General features: G+C 35.4%; 1 protein-coding gene across 12 annotated transcripts in view; it reads left to right on the forward strand.

The window, feature by feature from the left end:
- MBTD1 (mbt domain containing 1) overlaps positions 1–12,503 on the forward strand; it is a 79,539-nt gene that overhangs the window by 17,200 nt on the left and 49,836 nt on the right. For 9 of the 12 annotated variants that reach the window (XR_012475849.1, XR_012475850.1, XR_012475851.1 and 6 more), the window contains 4 exons: positions 1,945–2,146; positions 7,695–7,834; positions 9,043–9,157; positions 10,009–10,091. Coding sequence is in view for 9 of the 12 variants with exons in the window: in XM_074223691.1 (XP_074079792.1) it covers positions 1,945–2,146; positions 7,695–7,834; positions 9,043–9,157; positions 10,009–10,091 (540 nt within the window). In the remaining 3 variants the exon portion in view is untranslated. The remainder of the gene's footprint in view (positions 1–1,944; positions 2,147–7,694; positions 7,835–9,042; positions 9,158–10,008; positions 10,092–12,503) is intronic. The other 3 variants (XM_074223693.1, XM_074223699.1, XM_074223692.1) reach the window with 2 other exon arrangements.

The raw sequence follows: 12,503 nt of genomic DNA on the forward strand, positions 1-12,503 counted from the left end.
GAGACTTGTTCAACATGATCTTTGCTCTAAGGAATATGAGACAGTTTTTTGTCAGAGAGGTATGCTGTTGTCAGAGATAAGAAAAGAGACACTCCTAAGATTTGCCAGCCAGATGTCTTAAGACTGAAGTGATATAGAAATGAAGAGACTTGAGAGAAATTACTACTGTATTGTGATTTAGAATTTAGGATAGAAGAGGAGAGAACTTTGAAGCACAGACTGGCATGGACCCAGTATTTTAGGAAAATAGATTTTAAAATGTTTAGTGAAAATTGGTAGGATCTCATGGGAAGGTCAGCACAGGAAGAGCTCTTAAAGAAGAAAAAAATTTTGAAGACAAATATAGTGAGGGGAAAAAAAGACTTGTCTAATTAGACTCTAACATCCCTGAGAGCCAGGATTATTGGGGCATTTCTTTGTATCCCAGATCTTACCACAGTGCCTGGATTGTTGTGGATGCATAATAAATGTTCATCAATTGACAAGTTCCCACCGCATTTCCCCCCAAAATATGTTGTGGAATCATAGAAAGCTCATCAGCTTAGTTTTCCAAGTACAATCTCAGAATAGCTGTAAATCTCAAAATAGGTTGAGACTGATAGGAAAAGACTGAGGACAATGAATAGAATGGTTGTTTGGGGGTTAGTTAAGAATTTTGTTAGATCTTTAGAAAAAAGAAGAGGCACAAAAAAGGGATGTGACCATTGCAAGGGAGGATGGATGATGATGAGGCAACAATGATAATAGAATTACTTAACCCTTGGTTTTGCTTCTCTTTTCTCTGTCATTGAAAGAATGATCTTTGAACAGGAAAGTAAGGAGCAGAAAAGACTAATAGGAAATTGACATCCAGGTTAAGTAGTTAGAGAAAACCTTTAGCTACAGTGGTGATTCAGGCCATCAAACTTGGAAACTGGAACAACAGGCAAATATGATTATGGAGAGTAGAAAAGGTCCACAGTGTTAAAGGCAAACATCCTTTTTTTCATGTAGAGGAAAAGAAGTGGAATTTACATACCATAAACCGGGGGCTTGACTTTTATTCCTAGTAGAATCTTTGAACATGATTAAAGGGGAATTGGTAAACATCTCCAAATGGAAGTAGAGGGTCACAAGACTGAAGAATTTCTCCTGCTTCTTGGCAGAGGGTTCATAATGAAGCATATTCCGTCACATATGGCCAGTGTGTTTTGTTTTTCTTAACAGAACTTTTTTGTTAAAGAGGGAATGTTGATCACTGGGAAGTAGCAGCCGTGTTTTGTTGTTTTTAAGAAGATTAAGCAAACATTTCTCTACTTCCTGTCTGCATAGTTGACATAATCATCTATTATTTTTATCTTATAGAAAACTGACCAACCCCCCCAAAAAGGTAATCTAAGAAAAGACATGGGTTATGACATATAAAAATATAATAGCTCATGGTTTAGGGTGATTTTTTTAAAATTGTTTGAGGAATCAAGTGCAATAGAAGAAGAATCTGCAATATTAATCTATTATTATATAGTATAGGCTAAGTTTTTTTTTGAACAGTTTTTCCCTAGGGGCAGTTTTAGCCATTATTTGCATTAAAGATAATTGTAAACCATGAAACCAAAGAGTCTGAATTCAGGTTAATGCTTACTTGAAATGGTGAACATCCCAAATTTGAACATGGATAATCATGGTGTCCTTACTGTTCATCTATCCAATAAACCCTTAGAAATTTCATAGAATGATCACTATTATTGTTTTTTAGGGCCTAAATAGTGGCACTGGATTCATATCTTAAGAATTCCTACCTGATAAGACTGGGTTCTACTTAGGAACAAAAAATTTTACATTTCTAATACTGAAAATTAAAATTTACTTTTACCAAGATCTCCATTTTAGTCTCAAGAATACTTAGTTTGATCTGTTTAATTTCTTATTAATTATAATGCAGTGATGTTTTGTTTCTGTTTTAAGACTGAACATTCTACACATTCTGAAAGGAAGCGGCGAGATTCATTCGGGATGTTTGACGGTTATGATAGCTGCAGTGAGGACACCAGTAGCAGCTCCAGCTCTGATGAAAGTGAAGAAGAAGTTGCTCCCTTACCCTCTAGTCTCCCAATTATTAAGAATAATGGACAGGTTTACACATACCCAGATGGTAAATCTGGCATGGGTAAGTGATAAAATTTGTGCTATCATATTTTTATTATTCAATTTTATTGTTTGCCTTTTTAAAAATGGAATTCCTTTTATTTCTCTTAAACCTCTTTAAAAATTTTCTAATGGGGGCAGCTGGGTGGGGCAGAGGTTAGAGTGCCCTCCCTGGAGTCAGGAGTTCATATCTCAAGTCTGACACTTAATAATTGTCTAGCTATGTGACCTTGAGCAAGTCACTTAATCCCATTGCCTTAAATAAAAATAAAAATTTAAAAAAAAAAAGAGTAGGAGTGAAATGGAGGGACTGACTCTTTCTGTCCCAACACTGCAAGTCAAGGTGACAACTCACAAAGAAAGAGCATTTGAAGTGAATGCCTTCTTTGGGCAGATGGAAGCTTCACATAAAAGAACAGCTAATTTTGTTAACAACTACATGGGCTCCTCAATCCACTAAGAAATTTTCAGGCATTTATAAAGGAATTGCAGATTTCATAGTTCAAGCTAGGCTACACTTAGAAACATCTAAGACTTTGCAAAAAGCCGACAAAAAGATTTTTTACAACTTTTCAGTCATATTCAGCTTTAGTGAGCCCTCAAAGAACCTTCGTAAGGATTTCTGACTGAACTTCAGATGTTCAAGGATCCACCAGAACATAAGATAGGTGACAATTTCAGCATCCCCAGAAGAGAGGAATTTGGTAAAGGAGTGCTCTAACCTTTTCAAGTCCTAAGTCAAGAGCTTCACTTCATCCTTCCCATGTTCTAGGAGCAGATTCTATTTTCTACTCTATTATCTTTAGGCTTTCCCTGCTGCCTACAAAAATGACATGTCTCTCCCATCCTTAAAAATCCTTCATTAAGGTGACTGAGAAAACTGATACTCTACTGTGTATCATTCCAGATCTCAGATTTACTTAATGGCTAAACTTCTTGAGAAAGCTATATTTTAAGTGCCCTCCTTTCCTCCCTTACTCTCTTTCAACTTAAAACTGCACTCTCCAAAGTTACCAATGAGGGGTGGCTAGGTGGCACAGTGGATAGAGCACCGGCCTTGGAGTCAGGAGTACCTGGGTTCAAATCCGACCTCAGATACTTAATAATTACCTAGTGGTGTGGCCTTGGGCAAGCCACTTAATCCCATTGCCTTGCAAAATCTAAGAAAAAAAACAACAAAGTTACCAATGATCTTTGATAGCCAGAGGTAATGGCCTTTTCTCAATCCTTAGCCTTCTTGACCTCTTTGTAGCATTTAACACTGTTGATATTATTTGCCTCCTAATTACTCATTCTTCTCTGGGTTTTCATAGTACTGCTTTCTACTGATTCTTCCCCTATCTGTCTGAGCCCCTTTTCTCAAACTCTTTAGCTGGTTTCTCATCCCTGCCCTGCCCACATGGATGAGTCCTAAGGCTCTCTCCTGAACCCCTTTCTCTCTCTGTATTGTTTTACTAGATAATCTCATCAATTACAAGCAGATGAACTATTGTGCCATATTACCAACTATCTTTTGGATATCTGGCTATAGATGTCCCATAGACATCTCAAACTCAAATTGTCTAAAACAGATTTCGTTATCTTTCCCCCAAAATCCTCCCCTTGTCTTATTACTCTCAAAGGGCACTGCCATCCTCTTGATCACCCAGGTTTGATCCTAGCTATCATCTTTGACTCATCATCACCAATCCTCTTGTTCAGTCTATTGCCAAATTTTACATTTTTTACCTTGACATTTCTCAGTGAAATATGAATTGTTTGGCTTCGCTCTTAAAGCTCTTTACAACCTGCCCTCTTCCATAGAAAACTTCATTCAATTCCACATAATCTTGAATCCAATGACATTGGCCTGCCTGCTCTACCTTGCAGATGACAGTCTATCTCCCAACTCTGTGTCTTTATATTGACTGCCCCATGGCTAGAATATTTTCCTAATCACATCAGCCTCTTAGTTTCCCAGGCTTCTTTCAGGACTCAGCTCCACTCCAACATCTACAAAAGTCTGTTCCCAGTCTACCCCATTGTTCTTGCCTTCTCTGAGGTTACTCCTCCATCTGTGCTCTGTATATCTTGTAGGTAACCAAGTCATTTAATTGTTGTCTCTCCAGTATCATGGGAGCTTCTTGAAAGTAGGGGCACTGCTTGCCTTTCTTTGCATCACCCCCCACTGGGCACAATGCCTGATACATATTGGATATTTTTTGACTGACTGAGCTCCCTTGGATTTGTTGAACCTCATGGACCCTTTACAGAAGGTCTCTGCTAAAATCATTCAGGACAAGTCTAGATAGGTGGCCTTGCCCTTGCCAGCCCTCAGTATTCAGTGACTTTGCAGTGAGACCCAATTCCAGACCTACCTCAGAAGACTCTAGCTACTTCCTTCTTTATAACCAAATATCAAAGAGCCTTCCTTCATTCTGGACCCAGAGAAATGTGTACAGGTAAGTAGAACTTAACTCATATGCCAACAGAATGTACCAGCCTGCTATCAAGAGGGTTTTGCTTATGCTGTGAGTAGCTAGATCGTTATATGACCCACCTGTTCTTCTAAGACCCATGGAGGAAAAAGGAAAATAAAACTCTGTAATGTAATGTAATAGCCTAAGCTATAAACCTATTCCCCTGTGCTTGAAATTTTGTTCCTTATTTCCAGAAGCCTACCTGATGAACTTTGCATTTATGTGACAAGAGGGATTTTCAGTCCAACCCTGAATTGCTCCTAAAATTAGCAAGATAAATGATAACTGTTCCAGCAAAGTACCCTGACTTACCAGACTAGCATGCTAAAGGCCTGTTAGATAATATACCTGCAAACTTTGGCCCCATATATAACTCCTGACCTACCCTATTCATTTCCAGTGACCCTCAGAATGTATTGCCTGGAATTGAGTGGCATGCACATAAATTGGAGTGCAAGTTAAATAGTTTTTTGACTCCTACTTATTGCACCCAGCACTGTTCAGATGCCTATCATCTGACTACCAGCCACTACCTTTTGATGGCAGCAAATTAGAAGACCTCAGTGTGCCACAATTTTAAAAATACTGGCAATGTAATCCTGAGGGGAAATTTTTCATCTTGAATACTTTTATCAATAAAAGAGAGAATCAATAGAGAATTAAATGAAACAGTGGAACATTTCTTAGTTAAGAAAAATGGAAAAGCAACAAATTCTAAAATAATGACAAAATACCAACATATAAAATCTGAGAAATTAAAGAAGAGGTTAACAAAATTAAAATTTTTTGGAAGTTCACTTGAGAAATAACTATGGACTATTTTTTGAAAAACAATAAAATATTTAAGCCATTATTTTGTTATATTAAAAAAGAAAAAATCAAATATCCAGTATCAAAAATGAAAAAAATTCCCAATATGCAGAGAAGATATAAAAGTCAGAAACTATTTTGCCCACTTACATGCTCTGCAAAATTGATAAATGAAAGAATATTTTTAAAATCTAAAATAAACAATTAGCCAAACAAGATATGGAGAATATAAAGAACTAAATCTCAGAAAAATATATTAAGCAAGCCATAAATCATCTACCAAAGATAAAAACTTATAGACCATCTATATGTACAAGTGAATACTAGCAAACATTCAAACACTAAGTAATTATAATGCAACATTTTTTATTATAATAATTGTAATAAACTATTTCAAAAAATAGAAAAAGAACTTATCAAATTCCTTCCATGATACAAATATGGTCTTAATACCTTATAGGCAAAACGGAAGGAAGACTGTCAACCAGAATCCCTGATAAATATCTACAGAAAGACTTTAAAAATTAGCAAAAATCCTAAAAGAAATTGATGGAATAATCATAGGCAAAGAAGAAACAAAATTAGCACTTTTTGCTTAGTACTGGTCTATTTAGAATCCTAGCATTTAAACTCAAAATTAATTAAAACTAATGTCAGCAAAATATCAAGATATATATATAGTAAACATATACAAATCAACTTTTCTGTATATTATTAGCCCAAAAGAAGTAAAATAAAAAGAAATTCAAAAATATTTCAATATCCACCTATTAAAGCAGACATAGGAACTATATGGATATAAATACAAAAGACTTTTCGGAAACAGGCTATCCAAAATAATTGGATCATACCAATATAATTTTTTAAATGGTAGTATTATGTTAATATACTTAATCAGTGCCATACTAATCAAACTGCCAACAGATTACTTTATAGAACTGAAGGGAGTGGAGGAGGAAGTGGGGAATTCATTAAGCACAGTGAAGCAAAAGGTCAAAAATCTCAAGAGAAATAATGAGAGCAAAAATGTGAGGTCTAATAATACCATATCTCAAACTACTACAAAGTGGTAATTAAAACTCTTTAGTACTGGATAAAAAACAGCAAAGTCTATCACTTGAACTGATTAGCAAACAAATATAATAGCATGTATTCAATAAACCCAAAGACCCCCAGTTCCTGGGGTAAGGACTTACCACCTGACAAAAGTTTTTCAAATAGAAAATTGGTACAGATAAATAACTTATTTCTATAGGTGGTGCAGTGGATAGAACCCAGGAATCAGGAGGACTTGAGTTCAAATCTAACAAACACTAGGCTAGCTGTGTGACCTTGGGCAAGTCACTTAACCCCATTGCCTTAAATTTAGAAAAAAAAATTTTAAACAGGAGATAACTTTTAAAACCATAGATAGGAGTTGAGTATTTATACCATGGAGATTGTAGGGAATGACAATATAAAAATGACAATTTTTATTACTAAAATTCAAAACATTTTGCATAAATAAAACTGTCTCAGCTAAAAATTAGAAGAGAAAATAATAAACTGAGAAGAAACATTTGTATTAAGTGTCTGATAAAAGTCTAATATTCACGATATAGAGAACTGATACAAATGTATAAGAAGCGGGCGGCTAGGTGGCGCAGTGGATAGAGCACCGGCCCTGGAGTCAAGAGTACCTGAGTTCAAATCCAGCCTCAGACACTTCATAATTACCTAGCCGTGTGGCCTTGGGCAAGCCACTTAACTCCATTGCCATGCAAAAAGCCTAAAAAAAAAATGTATAAGAATCATTCATTCATAGGATTTGAACAGGTAGTTCTCAAAACATGTTATCCAAATTGTCAATAGCTAAATGACCATCAGATTGGCAAAGGTGACCAAAAAGAAGAATAACAATTAGAACATCCCAGTCATCACCAGGATTTTGCTGCCACTTTGAACACCTGGAAATCAGAACTTTTATCCTCATACCACACCCACAATTATGTGTCTTAGTTGTACTAGGACCTTGACCCTGGTGGGATGCCAGTGCTCACAGATGCAGCAACCCAAGGTCTTTGTTCACCAGGGCTTCTAAAATCAACCCAGAGTTCTGGCCATGAAATCAAACCTATCTTCTCTGAACATCTTGAAATCTGTTTCAAATGCTTTTATCCCCACTAGAAGGAATTTGTAGGAAGATAAAAAAAATAGTGTGAAGAGATCATTATCTTTTGGTTCTTTATAAGTCTGATTAAATTTTGTGGGTTAAAAACTGAATTTTTTGTGAGTATTTCTGATAACTTTTTTTTTAATTAGCCACGTGTGAGATGTGCGGAATGGTTGGAGTACGAGATGCTTTTTATTCTAAAACAAAGCGTTTCTGCAGTGTTTCATGTTCAAGAAGTTACTCCTCAAATTCCAAGAAGGCAAGCATTTTGGCAAGACTTCAGGTAACGGTACAGAAACTTTTTTATTCTTAAGAATCTTTCATTTTTATAGCTTTTTTTTTTTTGCTCATTTGATGATGATTCACCAAGGATGTTCTCCTGCCAATTAATTGTTTTCATTTTATGTCCTATTTCTTAATCAAGTGATTTTGTTAAAAATTATGAGGACTTCCTAAGGAATATCCCTTCTCTGCCTTAAAATGATGTTTTTATTATTTGTGTGAGTGAAATAAGTTATATCTGTCTTTCAATGGAAATTTTTGTCTTCACTGTTCAGCTCTTCTGTGCCTGTCACCCTCAGGAATATCTTTCAAATGAATCTAATTGAAAATTACTAGATAATTTTTCTCATATAGCACTTGAAAGTGCTTATTTTTAGTATAAAAGAAAAAAGTTTTTGCAGATTTGGGGGGAGGGAAGCAATTTTTCATGATTATCTGCTAGTTTTACTTTGCCATTATCTTTGCTTTTCAGCAGTGCTTGCATTTGTCAGATTGAACTGCATTACTGGATTCTTCCAAGTTTTAGAAGAAAATTAACCTCAAATACAGAAAAAAAGTACTTTAAAAGTACTTTTTTGACTGTGTCATTTGAATTCACAGTCCTTGCTTGGTTATTTACATAACAACATTTTCTTTACTCCACTTAATTGTTACTTTTGCCTTCTTTCTTCAGAGGAATTGAGTATTATTTCAACTCCCAAATTTCAGGAAATACATCACATAGATATTCATTAGTTGTTGCAACTGCCCAAAGAAATTAGTCTACTTCTCAGTGACTAGCAATTTGTCCTGTTCTGCGTTTTACACATGACTTGAATTGTCTTTGTTCCTTCATCCTTAGACAAGAGGCATTACAGTTCTTGCCTTCCAACTTCTGTCAAATAAGGGTGACAGCTGCAAGAATGGCTGTGTCTTCTATGGGAAGGACATGAGGCTTTGCCACAAATTGATGTTTTAATTGTGTGTGAGTGTGTGTGTGTATGAAACAGTTAATGAATAAATATTTTAACCTATATATTCCTGTGGCAGTCTGACATTGTGTATTTTTTTGCATCCTACCAGTTTCCCATCTTGAAATTTCCTTGTGCTTCCCTAGTTTATAGTTTTCTAAAGCATCAAGGTTTAAATAGCAACCTAGGTAGTAATCTTTTTTTTCAGGGACTTAATTGGGGAATAATAAAGGTCACTCTGTTTACTTAACTCTTTTTGTTTCAGGGTAAACCTCCCACTAAGAAAGCAAAAGTCCTTCAGAAGCAACCTTTGGTGGCAAAGCTAGCAGCTTACGCTCAGTACCAAGCCACCCTACAGAGCCAGGCCAAGACGAAGTCAGGTAATGTGGTAATAGCCAGGGGTTGAACTTGATGGAGACTGAACTAGGACTGGCCAGACCTGATTTGGGAGGAACCTAACTGAACTAGCAACATCATCATTCCAGAAGCTTTCTTTATAATCCTAACTATCTTTTTATGCCAGTCTCCTAGAGGGCTACAGAGTAGAAGAAAGCCTGGAGCAGATTCTTGGGGGAGGAGGACAAAAGGTTAGAGATAATAATAATAATAATAATAATAATAATAATAATAATAATAATAATAATAATAATAATAATAGTTAGCATTTTATAGTTTTTGTGTGCTGGGCAGTGTGCTAAGTAATAACAATTGTTATCTCACTTGATCCTCATACAACCCTGGGACATAGGTGCTATTATTATTCCCATTCCACAGATAAGGAAACTGGGGCACACAGGTTAAGTGACTTGCCCAGGGTCACACAGCTAGTATGTGTCTGAGACTGGATTTGAACTCACCTTCCTGGCTCCTGGTCCTGACTCTGCATATGATGGCGCCACCTAGCTGCCTGAGACTGGGGGCAAGAGTAGAAAACAAGGAGAGCCACCTTGCCCTCTGGAGCATGTTTCTGTTCAGCTCTTCTGTGCCTGTCACCCTCAGGAAGCTCCAGTGCAGAGACGTGAGCAGCTGTCATTACTGCTCTCGCATGTGGGGTGGCACTGACTGGCTTTCTTAGGAATATTTGTAACCTTTGTGGAGTAGTTAACTTGCACAGTCTAAATTAACAACTAACAACTTTAATGTCACTTCATATTTCATTTCAATGAACTTTTACTGGAACTGAGAGCATTTAAAGTTTTTATTTTGTAACCTGAATTCCCTCTTTTCTCAGCAGTCTCCTTGGAAGGCTTCAGCTGGGGTAATTACATCAACAGCAATAGCTTTATAGCTGCTCCAGTGACCTGTTTTAAGCATGTGAGTATAAATTTGGTACTTTTGTCACTTAAAGAAGCATAAATAGAGAAATTAACTGGTTTGTTTTTCAAAAACAAACTTTTGTTTTAGCAGATTATAATGGAAATTTTTGTCTTCACCATACATATGTTTGCCATATTTGTTAATGGAGGGGACTCCTATATTTGAACCCCGATTATGGAGAAAGCAAAGAATTCCCCTTCTCATTCAACGAGTCCTGAAGATTTGGCTCTATTAATAATATTGTAATGTTAGATTTTACATAAAAACATTAAATAAGATTCTTTAAGTTCATAGACTATTAGAGTATTGAAATTGCCCTGTCATCCTTTTCTATAAATATGTAAAAATTAAATTGAAAAGTTTTCTGTTTTGCAGTTTGTTAATGGCCATTTTGGAGGCCACATCATCCCTGTCTCTTGGAAGCCAGCAGAATATTTAATTCCCCAAAACCAGCTCTTTATAGCAGCTTCCCAGACTTTCTCATTAATTATAGCTATAGTTTAATGCTATTTTAACACAGTGCTAGTTAATTCTTGGTAAATACATAATGAAGATGATAAATAATATGACATTTTTTAAATTTAGAATTCCAACTATGATTTAAGAACATTCTTAATTTGTAAGAATATTCTTTTAAAAATACTCGATATTTCTTTTAGTTTATCTCCTACCTGAATTATGACTTTTTGATTGTTAAGGCTGATCCTGTTAGCATTAAAACTTGCTTAATCACAGATATCTGTATATGTACAATAGTCTTGGACAGAGCCTTCAGTTCCATCCATCTCCTAGAAATCCAAAGTCATTGTTTATTCTCTTGACAATTAATGCTCATTCACAGGGAAAAGCATATCACTTTTAAACAAATCTTTGAATTTCACTTTACATCCTCTAAATTGACAAAGCATTTTGATGTAGTTTCAAATTTGTTTAAATAGAATTTTACTAGTTCTAAGAAACAAAGTATTTTAGATTTTTGACTAAAAATAGGTAAATAGCAACAGTTTGCTTATCACTCTCCCCTGCTATGAATTTGTAGTCACCGGTCTTTGGCTGTAGAGACAAAAATTAGAATACCAAGCAGAGATAACCTAATTGAACTGACCTAAATGGAATATCAAATATTTGATCTCAGGGAAATGTTTATTTTAGAAGTATGCGATGCTACTCTTGTGAGGAAAATACACCACTGCATGAAGTCAAATAAGATGATATGTAACAGGTTAAAGAAATGTAGAGAAGAGGAACTTTGGAACTTTCCCTGTTTTCAAACAACAGAATTCATTTTTCAAAAAACAGCCTTTATTATATAAAATGGAGTTGCTAGAGTTAAAAGGATAAAAATATCTTAACACTTAGACTCACTCTTCAGGTTTTCATTAACTTCCCCTGTCACAAGGAAAGACCTGATGGCCCTCACTCTTCTCTTTCTTTATTGACTGATTCTACTTCTATGAGAATGAAGTTGTAAGTTAACTTATTCAGAATATGCATTTTTAAACCTTTTATTTGTAATGAAGAAATAGAAAGTAAAAATATAAGGTCTTTTAGGGTGACTAGTGGTGATTATTGAGGAAGTGATCCCTATAGAGCACCCCATCTTCTTAGGAAGCAGAGGTTATAGCAAATAGAAACCTCTTCCTAGGATCTACTACAACTGGAGGAATCTGACCTTTCCCACCTGAGTAAGGGTCTAGTGTCTTCCATCTGTTCTTTTAACCCAGTTCTTCCTTCTGCCTCAATCCTCCACTATTCATTCTTTTTTTTTCTTTTGAACATTTGATGTTAATTTAATTAAAAAGTAGTTAGTGATGTTTTCTTAGAAAAACTCCTTGTTTCACTTTAATTTCCTGAAACATACTTGATACCATCTACATTTCTATTAGCATTGATGAAAAGAGTTTAACTGAAATATATCTTCTTTGTTTAGATAGTACTAAAATTCCATAAAGTAATTTATCACTTACCATTCAAGAAGAGCAGTTTTATTTGACAGTGATATTATTCACTATTAAACCCAAGCAACCTGAAGATGTATTTTTTTTTTTAGTAAATCTGTATATATTATGACTGCTATCTTCAAAATGTCTGATGTATCTTGTCTTTTATCTAGGAGTTTGAGGGATGATCCTTATAATCTTCCTTTTTAGCAATTAGAAGTATAATGATCTTACTATCCTTTGGGTTGTAATTTGCTTTCCAGAGCACAAAACCTGCATCTCAAAATGGCTTAAAGTTAGGTACCTAAATATAGGGATTGCGTCATAGAATCTCAAGAGATGGAAGTGACCTTAAGGGCTATCTGGTCCGACCCATCTGAGCAAAAATCCTCTCTATAATATCACTAACCATCATCCAGACTCTACTTGAAGACTTCAACAAATAGGAAACTCAATATTTTTCAAGTAT

This window comes from Macrotis lagotis, chromosome 2 (assembly GCF_037893015.1).
Source record: "Macrotis lagotis isolate mMagLag1 chromosome 2, bilby.v1.9.chrom.fasta, whole genome shotgun sequence".
Taxonomy (NCBI): domain Eukaryota; kingdom Metazoa; phylum Chordata; class Mammalia; order Peramelemorphia; family Peramelidae; genus Macrotis; species Macrotis lagotis.